Here is a 26,828-nt window from a genome sequence, read left to right as displayed (position 1 = left end):
TGGAACTTCTTGCTGCTCGGCGTGCTGTCTCCTTTGCTGCAGAATCGGGCTTCACTCAATTGGTTTGTGAGGGCGACTTTGAATCGGTGGTAAACTCGCTAAGGTGTCCTGGCATGGAAAACTCCCAGGGAGGGCATATAATTATGGACATTAAGTCCCATTCAAACTCATTTACGAGTATTTCTTTCGCTCACGTAGGTCGGCAAGGCAATGTAGTGGCTCATGCCTTAGCCCAGTGAGCGAGACAATCTTTTTCGTCTCAAATTTGGTTGGAGTGTGTTCCAACGGATGTCTTGTCTTTTGTATTAGAGGATTTTCCTCCTTGATTAATAGCAGTAAACATTTCACCTTCTCAAAAAAAAAAAAAAAAAAAAANAAGAAAATCTACTGAAGCGGAAAATCCTCCTTGAGTTTAGCTGTCCTCGATGCTCTGGTGTTTCAGAATCTGTTGTGCATGCTTTATGGAGCTGTACCTGTATTGAAGTAGTGTGGCAGACGGATTTTGACTGGGTGGATCGGAGTTCATCGTCTATTGAGTCTTTTTCGGATGTTTTGCAAAGGATCCTTACAAAACATGCCTTGTTACCTCTGTTTGCTACTACGGCCTGGTCTGTCTGGTATCAAAGAAATAAATCTCGACACCTTGACAATCCTCTGCCCCTTCAGAATATTGCGGGTTTTGCAAAAAACTATCTCCATGAATTCAGGAGTTTGGTTTGCCCCCATCCACACAAACGTCATGCTGTTTCTCGTAGATGGGTTCCTCCTGCTGCTGGTGTGGTAAAGGTAAATTATGATGGTGCTTGGTACAGAGAGTCGGACATGGCGGGATGTGGGGTGGTTATCCGAAACGACGTGGGCCAAGTGTTGGCTGCTCTATCCGAGCAGATTGCAAAACCCCCAACTGTGGAGCTCTTGGAACTTCTTACTGCTCGGCGTGCTGTCTCCTTTGCTGCAGAATCGGGCTTTACTCGGATGGTTTGTGAGGGCGACTCTGAATCGGTGGTTAACTCGCTAAGGTGTCCTGGCATGGAAAACTCCCGGGGAGGGCATATAATTATGGACATTAAGTCCCATTCAAACTCATTTACGAGTATTTCTTTCGCTCACGTAGGTCGGCAAGGCAATGCAGTGGCTCATGCCTTAGCCCAGCGAGCGAGACAATCTTTTTCGTCTCAAATTTGGTTGGAGTGTGTTCCAACGAATGTTTTGTCTTTTGTATTAGAGGATTTTCCCCCTCCTTGATTAATAGCAGTAAAAATTCACTTCTCAAAAAAAAAGAAAAAAAAAGAAAAAGATCAACCCAAAATATTCTTTAAAAAAAAAAAATTCAACCAAAAGTAGCGTCGGTACTCGGTATTGAGCTATATTTTGCGGATGGTCAAATTTATTACTAACTATAGTGTTTTTTTTTTTTGAAACTTTACTAACTATAGTGTTTAGTATTCAGCGAGTGTTTAGTAAACTTCGAGTAACAAATTTATTTTTATTTTTCAAAATTTTGGCTGCAGACGTTAACTTGCATAAGTTGAGATCTAAAGTTTTAAGTTTTAAATAAGTTTGTAGTTAAAATTTATTTTTATCTTTTGAATAGGAAGATAGTGGAGGCAGTAGAAGAAGTGGCGGATTTCAATTCAAATAGGACAAGATTATAAGCTAATATAAAAAATTAAAAAAAAACTGAAAAAAAAAATCTATATTAACAAAAAAAATAAACAATAATTATTATAAGTGTCATACAAGTTAAAATAAATTGCAAAATAATTAATTTGAAAATATTAAAAATGTGGCAATTTACGTACAAAGTTATATGCACGATTCATTGTCTTTTCTTGATTGTTTTTGAAACTATAGGTAAAATTCAACTTTCTATTCATTTTTGAAAGTTATTAAAATTTGTGTAAAATATAAAGACTATCAATTTAAATGTCATGAGGAAGACATTAAAGTGTGTGATTATTATTATTATTATTATTATTATTAATTTATTGGGCATTAGGTAAGCTTGCCATTTTTCCTTTATTTTAGCAGGATTAGGAAGCTTTTTTTTCCTAATTTGTGTTTATTTTCTACATCAAAGAGGGTAAAGCATTTAAAAAAAAAAAAATTCTAATAGTAGTATATATGAAATATATATATATATATATATATTTCACTATCATTAGACTATTACTTGATCCTAAATTTGATTAGCACTATTGTTTAGTAAAATGATTTCTTTTTCATCTCTCTCCCCTCAGTTTACTCTCTTTCTCATCTTGTCTGTCTCTTAACTCTCACCCTCATCTTCATAAAAATTTTGTACCACATGTGCAAATCTCTCACTTTTGCAGGATTTAAGTGAGGTGATTGGTAATTAATCTTACATTCAATTTATTTTGGAGAAGTTACTTTGCATGCTTGAACTTTTGAACTATTATTTTTGGTGGAAGACACTTACCATAGCACTAAAGCCTAAACTCCCCCCCCCCCCCCCTCTCTCTTTCTTTCTCTCTCACAATTGAAACATCTCTTTTTTCTCTCCATTGAGTTACAATTAAAGCCCCTCCCATTTCATGTTTTTCTGTCTAACTTAAACATGGTCAAAGCTATTTGAGCTTAGTTATGATTGGCCTCCCCTCATCTTCTCCTTAGTTTCTCTGTCTAGCTCATCTTTAAACCATGGAACTGTGAGTTTAGGCATGAATAATTAGACATATAGGCTTGATTTGGATTTGTCTATGTGGGGGTTTCAAGGACATAAGATTCTTCCAATTGACCCTTGGGATTCTATCTTCTCATCATTTTGCATAAAGAAGAACTCTCTCTCTGGTAGGTAAGTGACACATGGCGGAGCTTGATTGGTGACACATGGCAGAGTTTGATTGGTGACACGTGGCAGAGTTTGATTGGTCCGCTTATGTCATCGCTTACACGTGCGAGGCTGATTGTGTCATCGCTTACACGTGCGAAGCTGATTATGTCATCGCTTACACATGCGATGATGTGTGATTGGTTTTTGCATGACATTTGGAAAATTTCTGTTGGTTTCTGAATAATGATAGCAAAACCTAGCAGCAATATGTGGCGCTTTGTAATTGGCTGTATTTTGTGGACTTGATAGTGTGACGTGTCAGCTTGTGATAGGTCGGGAATTTTCCCTGTCTACAGATGCCAAGAAGAGAGAAATGACCTCTTGCCTACCTACTTTGTTTCACCAAAAGAATAAATATTTTCTTGGGTCTTTGTTCTTTCCTTATTTTTTATTTTTTATTTTTATAAATAAATTTGATAACATCCAATCTTACTTTTGAGTTTGAGATTTAAAAAAAAAAAGATTTGTTGACTTGACCCATAACAGTTATATATATATATATATATATACACATACACACACATACAATGATCTAGAATACTGCCATTAGTAAATATTGTTGTTTGCTTATATGCATCAAATTTAACCCAATGCCATATAATGTCTAGACCTGGTAGGTTTGGTTTCTAACTTTCTGCTTACTTCCACAAACTATTTAGTTCAAGGGTTTATTCATTTCTTCACACCATGGACCTAGACCCAACTATTTGATGGTTCAATTGATGGGCCAAGAACCCAATTTTGCCAGCCCTAACCCATGTATTACTAGAGGTTTAATTTAGCATACTTTCCATCTGTTTATGCACACCAAGGGAAAAATGATCTTGGGCAAGTACTAAGCAAATCACTAGTAAACTTATAGAAAGCCCTTTATAGTTTATAGGCATAGCTCATGGTGCAAATCCATTAGCAAAGTCATAATTTTTTTATAATACAATAGAAATTCACTGAATTTTAAGATTACATTTTCAATATCATAAATAGTGCAAAACAGTTCTTGGCATCTTCAATTTGTGAAAGAACAATCGGGTTGTTTAGAGAGAAATCCCTTATTATATATGTGCATGCTTGCAAGTGACTACGTCTCTTTGCTTCCAATACCCAATGCCCAATCTTAAAATTTAAGAAGCAATTATATAATATAACACCTTGGAGACTCCAATTGAAATGTGTTGGGATACTATTTAACCCAAAAGCATAAACTTATAAGTTTGAGCCAACTATGTTATATTAATTATTCGCTCATTATTATTCAATATGAGACTTTACTCACACCGAGCCTCTCTTTCTCCTTGACAACGTGATCCACATCCTTAAGGTCCTCTCTCTCTTCTTTTATGCAATGCTTGTGAATTCTCTATTTTTAAATTTTTTTTTAAACATATTTAATTTGGGTTCAATCCATTTGGATGATGATAAAGCAGAGGCAAGGTGGAAGAACATAAAACTTGTTTATGGGTCTTTGCTTTTTATCCCTTTATTTATTTATTTTATATATATATATATATATATGTATATTTGAATTTCTCCTTTTATACCAACTGTTTTGTACGGATTATTTGGTTTGACATTTTATTTATGAATAATACTTTAGTTTTATAATCTTTATAATACTTCAATCTCCATTGCAAGATACCAAATCACCCAATGTAATAAGCCAATGAATAAATTTCACTAAATATTCACGGTTAATCTCTAGTTACTATTATTACTTATTTGACCACTTTCATGTAACAAACAACACACTAAAAATGAGTCCATATTTATTCTCCCCTTATACCAAATATTAAACTACAAAATTTTTCCCCATAATATTTTTATTATTATGTGATAGCTAACTGTTGGCATATTACCATTTCCATTCTATATTGTTGGTCCTATTAAGAAAATCTAACTTGTATCCTTCCCATGGAGAATGATATGACAATCGAAGGTTCCTCCATGGGTAGCTTTCTTCTCTTGGTCTGCTTCCTTTGGTAAGATCTTAACAACAGACAACCTTCGTAAGAGTTGTGTGCTAGTGCTTGATTGGTGCTATATGTGTAAGAGATGTGGGGAGTTGGTGGATCATCTTCTGCTTCATTGCCCCATAGCTTGAGAGCTGTGGTCTTTGATTTTCTACTTGTTTGGTATTCACTGGGTCATGCCTCATACTGTTCTTGAGTTGTTTGAGGCTTGGCAAGGAAAGTTTGCGTGACATCGTCACATAGATATTTGGAGATTAGTGCCTCATTGCTTGATCTGGTGCATTTGGCGTGAAAGGAATGCTAGAAGCTTAGAGGATTGTGTACGTTCTTTGCTAGAGATTAAGTCTTTTTTCTAGCACACTCTCTTTGAATGGAGTGTGGCCTTTTCTCATTTTTCTTGTTCTTCTTTTCCTATTTTTCTTGATCGTTGTACTTTTGGTTCTTGATTTGTGCCCCTATAGTACATCCCTAATGTACTTTGGTTGGCTACTTTTCTATTATTAATAATATTTTTATGTTATTTATAAAATAAATAAAAAAAAAAGAAAAAGAAAAGCTTTTTAAGGGAACAATGTTTAATGTGTTGTCTTTTTGTTTTTAGAGAGAATAATGCGTTGTCCTTAATTAAAAAGGTAAAGTAAAAGATAAGTTGCAAAATTTATTTATTGACTTTAAAAGAGGACCACCTTATGGGACTAGAGGACTAGGAATTTAAAACATATGGAGTATTCTTTTTGGGAAAACTAAAAGGATGCATCATTTTAGCTGTGATTGGTCAATGGTGTGAAAATAGAATGAGTGCATGTATTGACATGGGAAAGGGTTCATCCTAAATATAAAGATCAAGAGGTTTGATACTTTGGAAAAAAATTATTAAAAAAATAGTTTATTTTGTAGTGATAAATACAATTATATAAGTTTAATTTCGCCAGGTCGATTCTTGAAAGTAAAGGGCATTTGCATGCCTGCTTTGTTTAAAAAAGAAAAAAGAGTGGTTGACTTGACTGAGAACAGAGGATGTATTCCTCCACATCAAATCGTTCTCTTCTTCTCATTTTTTTTTTCCTTTTAATTCCTCTTTTAAATTTAATTGAATGTACTTTTTGTTAATCTTTATTGTAGCCCAAGATTTGCCAATATATTCTAATGGCTGCCATTAGCACTCAAACTGCCTCATCTTTGTCATCATTTTCTTCTTCAACACCACAATGAAAATATGATGTCTTTCTCAGTTTTAGAGGTAAGGATACACGCAATAATTTTACCGACCATCTATATGTTGCCTTAAAACAAAAGGGCATTTTCACCTTTAGAGATGAGGAAAAACTTGAGATAGGAAAATCTATTTCACTAGAGCTTATGAAAGCAATAGAAGAATCAAGGTTTGCAATTGTCATTCTCTCAAGAAACTATGCATCTTCTATATGGTATTTAGATGAACTTGTAAAGATCATTGGGTGCATGAAAGAAATGAAAATGACAGCTCTACCAATTTTTTATGATGTGGATCCATCCACTGTACAAAAACAAGTAGGAACTTTTGCCCAAGCCTTTGCTAAACATGAAAAACGTTTCAAGGACTATATAGAGAAGGTGCAAACGTGGAGAACTGCTTTGAGAGAAGTAGCCAATCTTAAAGGATGGCATGTACAAGATAGGTAATCCAATTTGACATTTCTTTCTTTAAAATATTCACATAACACTCACTTCATATATAGTGTTGTTTTGAACCTTATGTAGACCTAAATACATGTTTGTAGTTCTTTCAAGTTTTGTCTTGAGCCAATTAATTTTCAATCAAAATAATAGAAAATTGGATTTTCTACTTATTTGTAACGTATTTATTGTGGTTTACTGTAACCACATATTATTCTCTCTTCATTGCAGGCTTGAGTCACTAATTATCCAAAACATTGTGGGAGAATTATGGCATAAATTAAGTTATGCATTCTTAGAAAATACCGAAAACCTAGTAGGAATAATTTCTCAAGGGGAGAAATTAGGGTCATGTTTGGATTTAGGGTAACGATGGTCGCATTATTGAGATTTGGGATATGGGAGGAATAGGGAAAACAACTCTTGCTAGAGTTGTTTTCCGTATGGTTTTAGACAAGTATGAAGGCTGTTATTTTCTTGTTAATGTTAGGGGAGTTTGTGAAAAAGATGGTTTAGTTCGATTACAGCCACAACTCATTCATCAAATTTTGAATGAAAATTTAAGTGTACAAGATGTTAATGAAGGAGTTCTTGTGATCAAGAATAGGTTATGTCATAAAAGAATTCTTCTTGTTCTTGATGATGTAGATCAATTAGAACAATTAAACAAGTTAGTAGGGAAACAGATTTGGTTTGGTTTAGGTAGTAGAGTTATAATAACAACAAGAGATAAGCATTTGCTTCAGATCCTTGGAGTAGATGAAATATATGAAGCTAATGGATTGACTGATGATGAATCTCTTCATCTTTTGAGTTTGAAAGCTTTTAAAAAAGGTCATCCTCCCAAAGATTATCTAAAGTTGTCCGAAGATTTTGTATATTATGCTTATGGGCTTCCTTTAGCTATTGAGATTTTGGGTTTGTTTTGGTATGGTAGAAGTATCAATGAATGGAAAAGTACATTAAATAGGCTAAAAGAGTTTCTTGAAAATGAAATTCTCCAAGTACTTAGAATAAGTTTTGAAGGACTAAATGAAACAGAGAAGGAAATATTCCTTAATATTGCTTGTTTTTTTAATAATAAGGAGAAAAATATAGTAGTAGAAATACTAAATTATCTTGGCCTTTTTCCAGATGTTGGATTGGGGGCTCTTTTTGATAAATCTCTTATCAAATTTTGATTAGATTTTGATTGGTAAGATTTTGATTACACTATGATGAGTATTTGGTCTAACTTTGGTGGCCTTTCTATAAAGGTACTTGAAAATTTTCTCTTAATTACATATTTGAATTTGCTCCAATACTCATGATATGAATTATGGAGGTAACTTTTACTTAAAATGGATTTTGGCCATTTGCTTATCATCATGTACATATATAATTGTTGACTCATTTCATCCACACCCTTTTTAGGGCAAAATATATCATAATTAGCAGAGATTAGTCTCTCTTTTATTTTTTGGACGTAATTTTATTTAGAGATACATGTGCTTTAACTACATATGAAGTGATATCCACTTGTTTAGTAACTTTATGGGCAAAGAAGAGTATCAGGATGAAGAAAGCAAGGCAGTTATTTGAGGCCGGAGAAGAATACTTCATCCGCAATGGAGCAATTTTACTAGAAAAGCAAATCACCTGCAACTAAGGTAGAGATCAGAGCCAATCAAGATTTTCCCTGCCAAGGACATACAACAGGCTACTAATAACTATGATCCTAATCTAATCCTCGGCTCTGTAATCACGACAGTCTACAAAGGAACACTAGATGAACGGGAAGTAGCTATTAAATCAAAAGCCCTCCAATGCATTGGCCCTTTGAGATGATGGTAAATTTCTTCTTAAACCAAGTCACAATTAAACAATTGATCAGCCAGAAGAACGTAATGAGACTATGGTTGCTGCCTTGAAACTGAAATTCCCCTGTTGGTTTTGAGCTCATCTCCAATGGCACCCTCTTTGATCATCTCCATGGTTAATGCATTGAGATTCCTAGCTGGATCTCATGGCTTGATCATGTAAGAAATAAGAATAGCCATTGAGACATCCTATGCTCTTTCTTACATGCACTATGGTAGGCCAAGGCCAATAGTCCATTTGAATGTCAAATCATCAAATCCATTTTTGGATGAGTCCTGGACTGCCAAAGTATTAGATTTTGGTTTTTCCGTTTCAATTGCACTTGGAGAAGAATTTTTCTAGGGTAGTTCCATTGAGGGAACCATTGGATACATAGACCCAGAATATCTAGAGACACTACATGTCACGTAAAAGTGTGATGTTCATGGCTTTGGGGTTGTACTAGTGGAAGTCTTAACAGGTGATTATCCCATAGAAACATTCCTAGGGTATATGAATTTGGTAGATTACTTTGTTTTGTCAATGGAAGAGAATCGTATATTGCAAATTATTGATGATGTGGTACTAAGCCAAGGAAGCAATGAAGATATTCAAGCATTTGCTGAGCTTGCATTAAAATGCATCAAGAAGAAGGGAGATGAGAGGCTGGCCATGAGAGAAGTAACACTAGAGCTTAGGCGGATACAACATCTCACATGGTCAAACAAAATAATGAAACTGGTTCAGCTCAAGCACCGTTAAAGTCATGTAACTGAATTGTCATTGTTGGCATTAGAAGCCCAACGTGTATGTGATTTCCAAATCTGTTTACCGTCTACTAAGCTTGTAAAGTCAACTTTATCATATTATTAGATATGTGGGTAGGGGTTGGTTAGTTTCATTGGAACAGAAGCAACCAATGGCTGATCAAATTGCAGAATCTGATACTTGAGGAAAATTTGCTTGGCACGTTGTTGTTGTGTAATTTGTTTGCTACTCTTGACACATTTACAATTCATTGCAGAGTATGATCTTCCTAATGCATTGTTGGCAATAATTTCATTGGCATATGGTCCAATTTTAGCTCAAATGCCCGTGCCATTGTTGTACTCTTTCAAAATATATTCTATAGAGATATCCTGCCTGTGATGAGAAGATTCAGTACAGAACTAGGGACAAGAAAATGGTAAACCCTTTTTTTTTTTCATAAATTTTCTTTCTATGAATGAAAAGTTGGTAATTTTATTGAAAGCATGTACCATTAATTTTGGAAACATGGAGGAGCATCCTCCAGCCAAATCCTACTAGTGTAGCATTTGTTTGCCTCTAAAGCTAACAAATGACCACAGCCCTGTTGGAACACTTAAGTGACCATTCAATTGAACACTCAATTTTTCAAGTCGTCCACCAGATGGCCAACACAAGATAAACTGGGATCCATTGATTGAAGCTGTCCTTGTCTGCATCCATATACCTTAGGTCACACCGAGCAGCAATGTTAGCATCTGCAGTATCTTTGATTACCACACCAAATCTCAGTAGAAGCATTCCATTGCAGTGTTACACTTGCAAGAGTTGTGGTTGATGAAGAGGTAGCCTCTCGAGAGGTTTGGACATAATCCACTGCACATGACACAACTCCGCCACTATGCTTCAACCACCCCCATCTAAAATCTCATTTATGTTTTTCCATTGCAGTCAAGCAAGGAAATCTCTAAGTTTGTTCGGAACCATAAGCTACCATACCATACTTCAAGAGTTAGGCTGTGTGCTTGAGTGTGATTCTTGCCTATCACATCTCGCCATTGGGCATCCATAAGCATCTAATATGCAAAATGCCTTATACCTTTCGTTGTTTGTTTTTTTTAATGGCCTCAGCCTCTGTTATTGTTTAATCTTCCTCTTCCTATATTAAATGACTTGTTTGCACGGTTAACTGTGAGAAGGATCCCTGATCATATTTGTTTTAGAAGTTACATTCATTGGCATGATATTCTTGTCTTGCTTATCTTCCACAATATTCTTAATTGACTAGAAGTACTATATGAAGATCGTCAAAATTGATAAGCTTATTTCTGATTCTCATCATCAGCAGTCAGCAGAATGGAAGATATTCTTTCACACGATGTCAGGAATTTCTTCATCATCAGTTTCATTTGACACAACAGTTAGTTTGTAGCTCATTTCCTTGATACGTTGTAGTTAGGCACTGTCTGAGACTTGGTCCTTGCTCCTGGACCGAGTCTTTGATAGTAATGGCTACATGTAATTCCATGCCAGTTGCAGAATTGGATAGAATCATTCCATGATATCAAGCTTCCAAATGGGCCATTATCAATGGATTCTTTAAATTTAAGCAAAGCCAAATGATCAATCTCATTTGTTGGAATGAAAGAAGAAGTTGTAGGTTGCAAACACAGCAGGGTTATAGTAAAGAGTAGAATCACATGAAGACTATTGGGGTTGAGAAGCTTTATTGGTTTGGACAAGCAAGCAGCTGGAAGCTGGTGAAATGTTAGTGTGAAGCAGAGCTAGATACAGAAGTTTGTATTATTATTTGGGACTCCTTCAGACTTTTGTGGACGTGACTACAAGTCTACGACAAAGACCGGTCTGATTTGTGCCGTTACTTTTCGTTGGCTTTTCTTGTTGCTCCTTTATGTACTTGAAAAGAGACTACAACAAGGTCGCTCACGAGTTAGCTCAATTTGCCAAGATCAATCATTGTACTCAAGTTTGGAAGGGTGTTTCTCCTCCTTTTGTATCTCATCTGATTGCTTCTGATATTGTGCATGGCTCTCTGTAGCCTGCCTGCTGCCCTTTGTTATGCTCCTTTTTCTGGTTTTAATGATTTTGTTTTCCTCTCAAAAAAAAAAAAAAAAAAAAAAGAGATTAGACAATTTTGACAGAACCACGATTTCAGTTTTAGGGGTTAGATTAAATAGCTTGCCATTATAGTCCACCACATACTTTGGAAAGATGTACTCGTTGATAAAAAGGAATGGAAGACCAAACCTTTTATCCCAATACCATTTGGAATAGAATCAAAACACTCACAATTGATATGTTGTATTCTCTGCCCATATATGAATCAAGTAGAAAACCATGTGTAAACTCCTTGGGTGGGACTTGGGAGTGCTATTAGGCCGCAATCTATTCTTATATGATTTATGAAAATCCAACAAATAATTGCCAAAGGCCTTGTAGCTCAATTGACACATCCTCATGTACAAAGTGCTTAGGGGTCTAGGGGAGAAAGGTTTCGAGCTGCAGGGTTAGCAGTATGTTGTAATTATTTCTCAAAAACAAATAATTACCAAGACAATAGAAAATATAAAATAAACTTAAAAACATTTTCTCCTTAAAAGGGAAAACCACAAGACTGGACATAGATAAAACAAGATTAAAAAGGAAAAGTGGTTATATAAAAGAGAAAGAAAAGTATATAAATCTAAGTTGGCAAGAAGCATAAATCCCTTTCTTACTTTCTTCTTTTTCTCTTTCTTTGTTTCGTTTTCTTTTGTGTTGGAGAAGATATAATAATCCTATTTCACATGAATTTAGCTTTAATAAATTTGAACTAAGACTGACTTGGAAACTTCCTTAGATGTGTTTTGAAAGCAAAACTGGGATTCTTTTTGCTATAAATATTGATAATTGCTTCTTTAAATTTGCTTATATGCATGTGTGTTTTTTTTTATTACTAATCTTAAATGGTAGGTTGCTTTGCTTGCTTAAGATTTTTCATATAGAAATTAGATGCAGTAAAATTTTAGGTATAGTTAGGTGTTAAATTGCTTCTTCTTCTTCTTCTTCTTCTTCTTTATTATTATTTTATTATTTTATTTTTTTTTATTTTTATTTTTTAATAATTTCATATGTACAATGGGGGAAAGGGGATATGGACCCAAGTTTATTTGTTTGGAAACACCAAGAGTCATGAGGTATCTATTATGAAACAAATTCTTTCAGGGGTTTTGTTTTTCACTCGGTGTAAAGATGAGATTTGGTTGTTTGAATGACGTGTTAGAAGAATGGCTACTATGTATTGGTTTTATTAAAAAAAAAAAATGAAGATCAAAAGGAGAGCATCACGTTTAGAATATGGCTGTTGTTAGAGTAAAAAATCTACAATAAGCTTTCTTCGTCTAGCCAGGTATGCAAAAGAAAACAGCAAAGAGGCTATGGCTTAAACATCGGTGAGGTGTTGGCCAAGGGCCCTTTAATGCCTTTGCCAATATTTGAGAGACTGAGAGAGAGAGAGTAAAGTATATTTTGATAAAGTGTAACTTTCCAAGTAGAGTGGTCTTTCCTTCTATGTAGCCGTTAGCTTGTTAATTCCCATAAATAGTGTGCATTTATGAGTTTAGCATAACGTCTAGCTTATTAAGTAAGGCAACAGTTATTTGTCTGTTACTTAGAGTAAATGTAGATCTTGGCATTGAATGCCAATATCCGGCTATTTGTGCTGGTAATAAGTGCTACCTCTGGATGATGCCTTTTGGGCTTGGACGATTTATTTTGGAGTTATCAGTTTTCACCATAAGACAATAGGGAAAGGCTTGGCTCCAACACATTGGAACTAAACAATTTGAACACATGACAAAAATTAAACGTGTATTTGTATCATGTTGATTCCAATGCACTGTAGGTAAGCCGAGTCCAAGACAGTAAACATGGAAAAGGACAAGACTTTCACAGGTCTTTTTTTGATCTGCTTAGGACGTTTTTTTTTTTTTTTTTGGTATATACCAGATTTTTTTTAAAGTGTTTGTTACTTTTGCAGGTTTTAATATATTCATGAATATTACGAATTCAAAAATTGTACTCACATGAAAACCTGACTTATTCTCTTATCCCATAGACTCACATGGATGGGAAATTTCAATTTTCTGATAGCGTAGAAAATGTGAACCACTAGAAATCAAAAATTATTTTTTTAAGACATGGCAAATGAGATAAATGGTTACAAGTGGGCCATGTGTACCACTATGAAAGTAATGGGGCCATGGCAGAAAGATAGTTTGGGCTTATGATTCAAGCTTTATCAAGTCCATTAATAAATTGATGATGTGCTTAATATCATGAGATGTAGACTTAGGTGTGCGTCCTTTTTTGTAGAAAGATATATCTTGATTAGTGTCTAAAAGTATCTTCTTGTGTCTATTTTAATGAATAATGAAAGAGAAAGACTTAGGTACTGTTCCTTAAGTTTTCCTTTTAAGATTCTGCCATGTTGATTTTTTTTTTTTCATGAGAAGGAAGTGTATTTTTTAGTTAAATAGCCACATGACTGAATTTTAAGAGGAGAACCTAAGGAACATCACTTAAGGTATTGTATCTAAGTTTTTTGCTTAACGAAAATTTTATAAGGTCTTAAATGATATACGTATTGAACATAGAATGATCACAAAAAGAAAAAAAAGGAAAAAAAAAAAGAAAAGATAGAGAGAAAAAAAAGGAGTGATGTTTAGGCTTGTCACACATTTTATACAAAAATATTAGAAATTGATGTGTATCAATTTTTTTTAATAGACATGATAGAATTTCAACCTATGATGTTTGTTCAATAATTATTATTTTTCAATAGACACGATAGAATCTCCTAAGTCCTAACACCAAGCAAAGTGACATTGTACCATTTTATAGCTTGTAAAATGAATACTATTTACATAAAAATGGATAGGCATGCACCTAGAAGTGATCCCCATTGCTATAATATAAAAGAGGATCGTCAATAACATAAAAATAAATAAATAAAAACAAATATTTTAAGCAAAAGAATCTATTATTGATCTAGAAGCTCCAGGAAAGCCTCCTTGACATACCATCAATTCTCTAACTTCAAACTATTTGGATGGTCAAAATGACAGCCTCCCATAAATAAAACGTGAATGTCTTAGCATTTAATAAATCAATTTAAAAAATAGGAAAAATCAGAAATGAGGATCATGAGAATGGCACATATCAACTAAATGAAAAAAATATAAATTCTTGCTTTCAGGATGTTCCCTATTGGCTAATTACATAGCATCTTCTAGTTTTTCCAAGTCTTCCTTCATAGCATCTTTGTAACTCCACTTCAAATGTAAAGTCTGGCACAATAGACATAGACAATCTCTTCTAAGTTCTAACCACCTAAATTTGACTCTCTCCTGCATGCTATATTTTATGTTGTTTGCCTGTGTTTTTGGACAACACATTTGATTAATTGTAATGTCCATGTCAAATTTAGTAGTATAATATATTGGGGTTTGTCATGAAGTATCATATTGCAACTTATATTCATAGTATGACCAAAACTGTAACTATACTTTCTCGAACTAGTAGCAACAACACTGCTAATTGCTTCTGTTACGAGTTCCAGGTGATTGGTAAGATTTTGATTACACTGTGATGAGTATTTGGTCTAACTTTGGTGGCCTTTCTATAAAGGTACTTGACAATTTTCTTTTAATTACACATTTGAGTTTGTTCCAGTACTCATGATATGAATTATGAAGAGGTAACTTTCTACTTAAAATGGATTTTGGCAGTTTGCTTATCATCATGTACATATATAATTGTTGACTCATTTCATCCACACCCTTTTCAGGGCTAAATATATCATAATTAGCAGAGATTAGTTTTCTTTTATTTTTTGGACATAATTTTAGTTAAAGATACATGTGCTTATGATTATTTGTTGATGCAGGTTAAGAGTCTCATGAATAGTTTTTTTCTGCAGTTTATGAGTCTCTGGAATACCATATTGGGGATGATAAAGGGCGAGTTTTGTTCCAGTACTCATGATATGAATTATGAAGAGGTAACTTTCTACTTAAAATGGATTTTGGCAGTTTGCTTATCATCATGTACATATATAATTGTTGACTCATTTCATCCACACCCTTTTCAGGGCTAAATATATCATAATTAGCAGAGATTAGTTTTCTTTTATTTTTTGGACATAATTTTAGTTAAAGATACATGTGCTTATGATTATTTGTTGATGCAGGTTAAGAGTCTCATGAATAGTTTTTTTCTGCAGTTTATGAGTCTCTGGAATACCATATTGGGGATGATAAAGGGCGAGAAACTATTCATGTATTTTAATTCCAAATATACAATAACAATGATAAACAATTATATTCATTCCTTACATTAATTAAGTTAACAATTTCCTTGCACATAATGTTGGATTGTGACTAGTTAAAGGTATTTTGGAGATTACCTACCCTTTTGTCTTACTGTTATTGGCCTTTAGAAAAAGAGAACTATATATGAAGTAATATCCACTTGTTAAATGACTTTATGGGCAGAGAAGAGTATCTGGATGAAGAAAGCAAGTCAATTATTTGAGGCCAAAGAAGAATACTTCATCCGCAATGGAGCAATGTTACTAGAAAAGCAAATCACCCGCAACCAAGGTAGAGATAGAGAAACAATCAAGATTTTCTCTGCCAAGGACATCCAACATGCTACTAATAACTACAATCCTAATCTAATCCTCCGCTCTGTAATCTCTACAGTCTACAAAGGAACACTAGATGAATGGGAAGTAGCTATTAAAGTCAAAGGCCCTCCAACGCATTGGCCCTTTGAGATGATGGTAGATTTCTTCTTAAACCAAGTCACAATTAAACAATTGATGGTAGATTTCTTCTTAAACCAAGTCACAATTAAACAATTAATCAGCCATAAGAACGTTATTAGACTCTATGGTTGCTGCCTTGAAATTGAAATTCCCATGTTGGTTTTTGAGCTCATCTCCAATGGCACCCTCTTTGATCATCTCCATGGTCATTGCAATGAGATTCCTTGCCGGATCTCGTGGCTTGACTGTGTAAGAATAGCCACTGAGACATCCTATGCTCTTTGTTACATGCACTATGGTAGGCCAAGGCCAATAGTGCATTTGAATGTCAAATCATCAAATATATTTTTGAATGAGTCCTGGACTGCCAAATTATCAGATTTTGGTTTTTCGGTTTCAATTGCACCTGGAGAAGACTTTTTTCAGAGTAGTTCAATTGAGGGAACCACTGGATACATAGAAAAGTTTGATGTTTATGGCTTTGGGGTTGTACTGGTGGAAGTCTTAACAGGTGATTGTCCCACAGAAACATTCCTAGGGCATATGAATTTGGTTAGATTACTTTGTTTTGTCAATGGAAGAGAAACCCATATTACAAATTGTTGATGATGTGGGCCTAAGCCAAGGAAGCAATGAAGATATTCATGCATTCACTGAACTTGCATTGAGATGCATCAAGAAGATGCGAGATGGGAGGCCAGCCATGAGAGAAGTAACGCTAGAGCTTAGGCGGATACAACATCTCATAAGGTCAAAACAAAATAATGAAACTGGTTCAGCTCAAAAACCCTTAAACTCATGTAACTAAATTGTCATTGTTGGCATTAGAGCCCATTTTATCGTCTACTATGCTTGTAAAGTAAACTTTATCATATTATCATATTCTCAGGGTTCTCGATTTCTTGATTTATTGATAAATTTAAAGAAAATATGAGTGTAACTGTAACATAGGAATCCCAAATCATGCCCTATACCAAACTCTAGAGAAGGTAATACAACTGGGTAAAAAAACATGTGAAAAAAAATCTATGGAATAAAAACTTAAAAATCTAACATATTAAACAAAAACATCAAAATTTTCCTTTAAAGAAAAACAAAATTGAAATCAACAGATGCCAAAAGACCATATATATATATATATATATATTTATTTATTTATTTATTTATTTATTTATTTATTTATTTATTTATTTCATCATTGGGACACAAGCCGCTGGACTGGGATTGTAGGAAGCTTGATGGAAAGAATTTTAGATAAATTTTGAGCAGGGTAGCTTGGTGGGCTACCATATACCATATCTGTCTTCGATGAAGCCAGGAGCATCTTTTATAAATATAATGAATAGAACTGATTTTGCAGGGAATTTTACAAACCTCATTTAGAACTGATTTACTTGATCTATAATAGAATGAACAGAACTTTTATAACTCAAAAACAGCTAACACTACTGTTGTTGTTAAAGCTCATATTCCAAGCTGTTCCTGGCCTCATTTTGCAGGGAATTACATCAAGAGCAAGACGTGCATCAAGTCCCCCATAAATTCTCTTTGGTTGGACCAAATCTTTAGTAATAGCCATATTAGCCAAAAACTTCCGGTGTTTTGTACCTTCCAGACCTGGTATAAAAAAAAAAAAAAAAAAACAAAAACAAAAACTGAAAGGAATTCAGCTTAGAACTAAGGGTCCATATATGCTAAAACTGAAAATAGATCCAAAATTAGTAGGAGATATCCCAAAAATAACAACTCTACTGTTTTCTGCTTTTCTTAGCAGATAAAGTTAAACAAATAAATTTAACTGTGAGAAAAGGGCACCTCGTTTGGATTGAGCAACTCTTCTAGCAAAGAAGAAGTATACTCTAAACATCATTTTGAATATCCATTGCATAAACACAACCCTGGCTAATTCATTATCAAGTATATTGATCATTGCTAAAGTATCATAACCTTTGCCAAAAGTGGCATCAATCACTGTATCCCCTTTTTGGACATCATGTTTCCAAACCTTGGTAAAAATAGTCAATATCAACTATTTTGTTTAGAACTAAAGATCCATATATGTTAAAACCGAAAATCGATTACTTTAGAAGCTTCATTATCCAAAATTAGTAGGCAACATCCCAAAAATAACAACTGTACAGTTTCTGCTTTTCTTAGCAGATAAAGTTGAACAAATAAATGGAACTGCGAGAAAAGGGCACCTTGTTTGGATTGAGCAACTCTTCTAGCAAGGAAGAAGTATTCTCTAAAGCGTCATTCTGAATATCCATTGCATAAACACAACCCTGGCTAATTCATCAGCAAGTATAATGACCATTGCTAAAGTATCATAACCATTGCCACAAGTGGCATTAATCACTGTATCACCTTTCTGGACATCATATTTCCAAACCCTGGTAAAAATAGTCAATATCAACTATTTGATGCCCGGATACTATTGCCTGAAATAATAGGCAAAATACAAACGTAAATGTCTCAATGTAGAGATGGAATTGGACAAAAAAATGCCTTAACTGGAGCCTATAAAAGCTCATTTCAATATAGCATCAAACAAGGTCCATAAAACAAACTCATTTCGTTGACCCACCAAGCAAAAGTAGCATTCAGCTCATAAACTTAAGTACCAAGAGGTGTGTGTGTGTGTGTTTATGGTTAATTGTGAATGAGTTCGGCAATCATCCGCACCAGTGTAAAAAAAGGCATTTTGAAGATTACCACCAAATCTAGATTGTGGTATACTTTCCTAGAAAGGAGCAGTTAATCATAAATGGAAGCATGATCCGGTTCAATTCATTCTGTTTAAGGATGAGCAGATCAGCTGCAAGATAGGAAGTGAAGTAAGCATGGAATATGTATGGCAAGCATATTATCATTGAGTATGCCATTGAAGTGTCAATAAAAGACATCTTGGGACCTTAAATCAATTGTTGATTGATCAAAAAGATAAGAAAATTGTTGAGAGTAATCCGACATGCATAACGTTCCAATTTCTAAAACTTGCATCAGATGCTTCAATTTCGTTCAGAAACGAATGCTTATGTGAAGTTCCAATCTATTGTTGTAAGAACTTTCTCTCTGCTGTATTTGAAGTGCACTTTTATATTTTACTTTCTTTTCATCAATTGTTCCCACAATATATAATGCAAAAAGAAGTGATGAAGGGAATTTTTTATTATTAAAAAAATTACACATGAATGTAACAGGGAATCCGTTTCTATTTGGGTGTTTGATGTAGAACAGATAGCACATGCCTTCCTTGAACAGCAGGGGCGCAGGAAGTCACAACGCAAGATCAAAGGGGGGTGCCAGTAGGGGGCATCGGGGTAACAGTGTCGGAATTGCATGAAATTTGGCAGGTTGAAGGGAAACGACGTTCTGATCCAGATTCATGATGCCATGAACGTCGCCAAAATTTAGGCGAATTCCTTCATTAAGGCCCCGATAACAGCGTTTTTGCTATTTATAGTAATATTTGTTTTTCCTTAATAACTTTTAGTTTAAAAGTCAGAATAAGGTCCCGTCTATTTTGGGACGACTCTTAAGGTCAGTAGTTTATGATTCTGTAGTTAACTCAATTTTGCCATTTTTGGTAAAATTCGGTAATTTTGTCCCCTAATCGCTTAATTAGCGCGAATTAGGGTTTTAAACGTTTTTCTTAGTATTTATATGTTTTGTAGCCGTCAGAGGCAAATTAGACTATTATCAATAAACACAGACTTTTGTCAAATTTTCTTCTGGTGGATTCCAGTTTTATCTCCTTGTGGATTCAGGGAAACCCCTCGTGGATTCGAGGTTTACTACCAGAAACTAACAGTTTAGTTTCTGTTCCATCAAGAGAGCATCGTGTGTGTTTCTCTTCAGGCTTTGGTTGGGTTGGATTTGGGTTATAAGGAATTAGTTAAATGGGTTTTAAATGGGTAAATGGGTTTTATATACCCAACCCAATTATGCCCACCCCAAACCCACCCAAACCCGCCCATTTGCCACCCCTAGTTAAAGGGCAGCCCCCACCCACAACGGATGGGTAGCAATTACATGCAAAATGATGAGAAATTTGATTGGGCTTTCCCCACAAATCAACACACAACCCTTCCTAGCATGCTGCCTAGTTCTTCTCCATACAAACAACTACTTTTTAAAATTTTCTTTTTTTAAAATTTATTTCTTGTCAAATCTTGGTAAAAATCCATTAATATGTTAAAATTAAAAAAAAACCCAAACAGGACTGGAATGGATAACTTATATATTCCCTTCAATGGGTTGATTGTAAATGATAGAGTTTAATAGAAGTACGAAGTCGTCAAGATTTTGATGGAGAACTGTTATGGTATTAAAATCTTTTGTGTAACAGTTGTTTAATCTTTATCTAATGGGCCAAGGTAGGAAAGGGATAAGATGATCAATAATTTGACAAGCCTAAGTCTGAAGTGAACAAAAAGGTTGGCTTATGAAAAAATTCTATTGTGATTAAAAAAAAAGACTTCTTTTAAGGTTAGCAAAAAAAAAAAAAAAAAAGACTTCTTTTAATGTATTTATTGTTGACATGGTGAGTTACGCAACTATTAAATTATCATTGTGTGTGTACAAAAGGACTTTTGACATTCTCTTTTTGATCCGCTATAGTTAAAAGGAGGAGAATTTGAACTTTAATACTAGTTACTATATAATTTTCCTACCATTTTTTATAAAGCCCAATAGCTTAATACACCTTAATCCCAATTAAAGCGGTTAGGACTTTAAGGATCTTTCATCAACTAATCACATTCAACAAGAAGTCTCTATTTCACCATTCTACAACACCAACAATAACAAGGTCTCCGTCCCAAAACTATTGATCTTCAACAGACTAATCAGCGTTCACATGTATAGTTTTTTAACACATATTCTAGGAAAAACAGACAGACAACATTGATTAAATAGTTTCTTCCTATAAAGTGATTCGAAGATTTATGAGGAACAAAGACAACCCTTTGAACAACTTCCTCCTGAGACACTGCTTAAACTCTTTTAGTGTCCCAGTTCACAGAGATGAAGATAATCTTCTTAATTGCTATTCTCTACTCCCTTTAGCACTTGGATTCTTCTAATGCTTACTGGGAGTCCCTCGTGGTTTTTTGGGTCAAGGCCATTAGAGATTTTTGTGATGCGGGTTTTCCATGGAGGTCAGGTTAGGAAAGACAAGTGATTGTGTGGGAAAGATAAGTTAAGGTTACGTTGGTTTATTGCTGGATTTTGAAACTTTTTTTTTTTGTTGTTGTTGAAAACAATGTTGTTTCTTTTGATTCAGTTGGGTTTTATTTGGAATATTCATCTCGTTTGAGTGATTAAAACGAGGTTAATTTTTAAAAATTAGTGTTATGCATTTGGGATCAATGTTCTGAGCTGTAAGTATCTTCTGTGAATGATAAACTGTTCATTTTTGTTTTGTAAGGCTCTGTTAATTATGGTGGAACATGTTTGCACTAGAAAACTAGTATATTCTAGGTGTGAAAGACTTATATTGTTTAGAGTGTAGCTGAGATTATATGATTTCTATAGATTGGTGACTTATATCATCCATTGAAAAACCCTCAATCTTTGAAGGTTTTATCTATTGAAAATGGGAAGTATACATGAACTTTCCTGTGTGATTAGTGAGTTGTTATCTGACTGATTCTCCTTCATCAAGGGAAAACAGTGCACTGAATCATGATACCACCATACCTGACTTCTAAATGTATTGTGGTGGTGTAGTTTTAGTATAATTGGAGATGCTTAGGTATTGTAGAGATGCAAGAGATGTATTGTTATGTTTTGCGAGGGATATTGACATTCTTTTCACCGACATAAAGGTAGTGGTGCTTCTGAATCATGAAAATCCTATGTGTGTGTATTTTTAGGTCCCTTCCCGTTCATGTTCAGAACATTGTTGGCTTGCATATGAATCCATTGATTAGGTCCCTAGGGTGAAGTTTAGAGAGTCTGTAAGTACACTATAGGTAGCATTTGGAAGACTGTTCACTGTTGTCCACAATTTCGAATTCCATGTTAAGAGCCAGAGAACTAGTAACTCCTTGTCAGATATGAGTTTTAGGTTTTGGGGTTGTGAGTGCTTGCATATGCATGTGTGTAGAAAGTTTTTATGAATCTTTGTATGGAATAGGCACAAGTTGGAACATTAGGTATGTTGGATCACTCTCAAAATTTTCTATCTTTTTGATCAATCAAAAATTGTTGGAAGATACCTTTTTCAGTCCCCGAGATATCTTTTATTGACACTTCAATGGCATACTCAATGATGAGATGCTTGTTGCATTTCCTTGTGTTCACCATCATGAACACCTTCTATTTGCTTTCTTTTGTTTATCAGTTTGATTTATAATACTCTTATTACTTATCAAAAAAAAGAGATGCTTGCCATACATATTCCATGCTTCTTGACTTCCTATAATGGAAATAAGGACTTGTTCCAGATCACGCTGTCATTTATGATTAACTTCTCCTTCCTAGGAAATAATTCCAGAATCTAGATTTGGCGGTGAACTTTAAAATGTCTTTTTATACACTGGTGCAGATGATTGCAGAGCTCTTTTGCAATTAACCACAAACACACACACCCATCTTGATACTTATGTTTATGAGCTGGGTGCTACTTGTGCTTAGTGGGTCAACAAAATGAGCTTGTTTTACGGACCTTGTTTGACACTATATAGGAATGAGCTTCTGCAGGCTCCTGATGAGTCATTTTCAAATTGAGTTGGGGAAATTAAAAAACTCAATTGATATTCAGACTTCAAGCAATATTTTCTTTGTACTGATAACTTTATTAGATCTTGTCCATTTTGTCCAATGCCATCTCTAGACTGAGACATTTACGTTTGTATTTTGCATACTATTTCAAGCAATTGTAACCAGTCATCAAATATTTGCCATTTCATATTTTTACCAGGGTTTGGAAACATGTTGTCTAGAAAGAGGATAGAGTCAGTGATGCCACTTTTGGCAATGGTTATGATACTTTAACAATGGTCAAAAGGGTCGTTGATGAATCAACCAGGGGTTGTGTTTATGCAATTGATATTCAGAATGATGCTTTAGAGAATACTTCTTCTTTGCTAGAAGATTCACTCAATCCACAGTAGGTGCCCTTATCTCACAGTTCCATTTTTTTTTTTTTTTTTTTTTTTTTTTCACTTTTTACCTTCTATGGGAAGAAGCAAATTGTACATTTATTATTTTTGGTTCGTCACCCTACTATTTTTGGATAATGAAGCTTCTGAAGGAATCCATTTTCAGTATTAACATATATGGATCTTCAGTTCTAAACTAAATTCCTAGTGCTCTCTGATGTTAATTCATAGTGCATGAGTGCCAGAGCTGGAAATTTTCTGATTCCAAATCACCTAAGACTCTCTTTGTGTGCTAATCATGTATGTATGCAATTTCTTATTTAGTGTATAAACTAAAAAGTCAATTTTATTACTTGTAGCTGAAGGGGACACCAAATGTGATAAAGCTCTGATGGGCCACTCGACTTACTTTCAGTGCTTTTAGAAATGACTATTTGCTTGTTGATGAATGATGAAGCATTCACTATTCTTGGAAATGAAGGAGATCATCTATATCTGTTCTTTTACATGTTCAACCTTCGTTCACATGTAGGCAGACTGTATGTTCACTGGAGAACAAAAACAAAAATTGGAATTGCTAATATAGATGTAAACATGGATAGAATTCCCCTTAGTTAGATATCTAATTTATATCATTCCAATTTCATTGGATGCCCCTGAAGGGATCTCTTAGACTAATTTAGAATGTGGAATTTTTGTTTTGAGATTTCTTTATTTTTCTGTAGTATCTCACATTTCAAATATGTAATAATGAACAACGCTTACATATGCATGTTGATCATACCATTTTATGTTTGGTTGCTAAATGTATTAAAATTGAACCATTTTTTACGATTTGTTTCTTTTGGAATTGGAGACATGTTATGTATTTCTAAGGCTAATCAACAATTATATTGTCATTAATAATTTTACACATAGTGTGATTGCTTATGAGTTCCAAATATGTGCAGATAGAGCCTGTTAAGAAGCTCTTGTCCAGGTGCCTCAGTAAAATGGGCAAAGTTGTTCCCAAGGCCTCTGTAAGGTACTTGCTATGCCCCTAGTTTATTGACAATCTTCGTTTAAATGTTGTCTTTAGAATTGGTTAAATGATGTAAACTTTTAAGGCTATTTTTCAATTTTCAAATACATTTTTGGATTGATCAAAGATGTCACATTAGTTTAGAAATTTAGATGCTTTTATGCAGCATTATTCTCATGTTCAAATTAAAGTGGATCTTATGTTTTCCATTTCCATTTTTTTTAAATACTTATCAAAAAAAAAAAAAAAAAATTAAAATACACTTTCACTCCCCCCCCCCCCCCCCCCCTTACTGAAAGTTAATTACAGTATCTTTATTGTCATAAGGACCTCAAAAGAATACTTTTAACAATTTGAAAATGTGAGATACTCCCAACTTTTAGCAGACATGTTTATTGTTATGGTTTTTCACTCTAGGCCAACTTTTAATTGTGTTTCTATTTAGTTATTTGGTGTTAGTTATCACATAAAAATTTAACAACTGTGTAAACTCTTAATTCTCAGGTCCTGAAAACCTGGAATTTGGCTACAGAAGTCCAGATTTGAGCTCTTTTAAGGGCCACATTCTCAACAAATAATATACCATTATGCATTTCCTCAATACCTCAGCCCAGGTTCTTCAGATCTTACTATGTTTTGAAAAAGTTATTATCTCTTATTGCCAGTTGATATTAAATTTTTTCACAATCGATCATAAATCATGATTAATATGCAAATTAAATCACCAAATGAACATGTACAAATAGTAAGATCTGGAACATTATAATTGGAGATTATAACATGCTAGTTGATGCTATTATACCATGTTTCTGCAATCCATAACAGTTTGTTTTCATTATATGATACTAGAACATGATTAGTTCCTTAAGGCAACATTCAAATAGGTGTTTTCATATTAGCGAGTAAAACAATCTAGTACCTTTTCCCTAGCAGATCTTCTTGGCTTTCCTTTTAATTCTTTTCTGTTCTGACTTATAATGGAAGCGAGTAAGATACTTTTATGCTTCAATAAATAAACTTTTCATATCTAATTATTTAAGACAGTGCTTAGAACTAAGATTTGTAGAGAATGCATAAAAAGGATGCCCTAACATGGTATAAATATTGTTACAGCTAGCACATAAGTAACTGCCATAAATTCCCTGATATTTATATTGGTATAGCATGTTCACTTGGTCATTTCATTTCATGTGTGCAGTGGAATTTTTAACATCAGCTAAGCAATATGAAATAAACAAATAGTGTCTGCATTTATGATCATATAGTTTAATATATAAATGAACAAACTATTATCTAGAAAGAAGAATTCCAAACATCTATAGCAGTTAACTCTGGTATCTATTCTACAAGCAGGGAGACGATAAAATTGGTTTCATTTTTAAATTTATGCTCTGCATATTTCATTTTAGTTATTAAAATTCGTTTGTGACGTTTTTGGGATTCATGTAACATTAGGCAAAGTAGTAAATTATATTACTGCACTTTATCAAGAACCACAACACATGAATCCTAATAAGGCAAAAATTGATGACCTGGGTGCTTTTAGGCTTGTTGCTTTCAACTTAGGTTACCTTCTTGCTGATGACAACAAAAAAATAATTACAAAGCCAAAAATACCATTACTTGCGTGGGAAGCTGCAAAGGGAATCCTAATGTTAGGAGGACTTATCAGCTTGGTGGTTTATGTGGGGCATCCTGGTGGCTGGTGATACATCTGCTCTTGTTAATTCTTTTCGTTATTATTTTTTCTTTGCTCATTATGCTAGTTTGCTATGAATGATCTGTGTTTTATTTGGCTCACCTATCATCACCTGGTTGACTGAAGATTGTAACATACAAATTAATAATGAGGTCGATCAAAGCCAAAATTGAAGTTAATTTTGCCCCCAATTAGTAGAATGAACAATTCAAAGTTAATTTGTTGAGACATGACCAGTCATCTAAGTAACAATAAATACTTGTTCTCTAATTCAAAATATAGTCAATTTTGTTTTCTTAGTTGTAAGAATTTTTCTGCTCTAACCATTGCCTACACCTACAGACTCTGATTTTTATAATATGAAAATAGTTTAGATTCAGTGGAATCACATTGCTCCTCTCATCCTTTTCCTGATATTTTCTTCAGTTTATATCAACTTCAAAAATTGGTCAAAATGTAAATTTTTCTAAGCCAATTGATATTAACTTCGCCAGGGATGCATTTAAAAATCAAGGGATTTGAAATAATTTCTAGTTAAATAGCGAGATTTGAATTTAATGAGACAATAATTTGAGTTTTAGAGATTTTTTTCAAACAAAAATACTTGTAACATTGTCAATTTGAAATTATATTGTACAGCTAATCATTTCAAATCCATTTATTAATGATGCACAGATTTATTCATAAAATTTCATCAACAGGAAAGAATTGTCATTTCATATTCTATTCAAGTCATTTAGATAAAATATAAATTGTTCTCCTTAAATCTATCAAAGGGTTTGGCTTGTATTAAGTGTATTAGAGCATTGGATGCAATATGGACACAACACTTATTAGTCTCATATCTTGTCCAACATACTGGACGTTAGTCTTGCTTGCTATTTGAATAAACTCTCAGGTGAAAATCTACCTCTTAAGAGAGGAAATTCTCAAGCCTTTCATTGTCCCGTCGCCACATGATAATGGCTCCTAATCGGCCGGTAGGGGCCCTGGTCAAGTGGCAAACTTTAATTAATCGTTGACAACAACCCACTGACTGATCAACCCCATCAAAATTATTAAATAGTGTACCGAAATTTTCTTCTGTTTCACTTTTTAATGCCATTT

The 26,828-nt window shown here is 34.1% G+C and overlaps 1 protein-coding gene across 1 annotated transcript in view; it reads right to left on the bottom strand.

The window, feature by feature from the left end:
* Window positions 1-18,162, bottom strand: part of LOC112009779 (uncharacterized) — a 52,193-nt gene extending 34,031 nt beyond the window's left edge. Inside the window, exons 1-2 of the mRNA XM_065774006.1 lie at window positions 18,094-18,162; window positions 17,708-17,921 (exon numbers count right to left, since the gene is read on the bottom strand). Of these exons, the coding sequence (XP_065630078.1) occupies window positions 17,708-17,921; window positions 18,094-18,162 (283 nt within the window). The remainder of the gene's footprint in view (window positions 1-17,707; window positions 17,922-18,093) is intronic.
* Window positions 18,163-26,828: the final 8,666 nt, after the last annotated feature.

Source organism: Quercus suber, unplaced genomic scaffold (assembly GCF_002906115.3).
Source record: "Quercus suber isolate HL8 unplaced genomic scaffold, Cork oak 2.0 scaffold_84, whole genome shotgun sequence".
Lineage (NCBI taxonomy): Eukaryota > Viridiplantae > Streptophyta > Magnoliopsida > Fagales > Fagaceae > Quercus > Quercus suber.
This window is presented reverse-complemented; position numbering and strand designations above follow the sequence as displayed.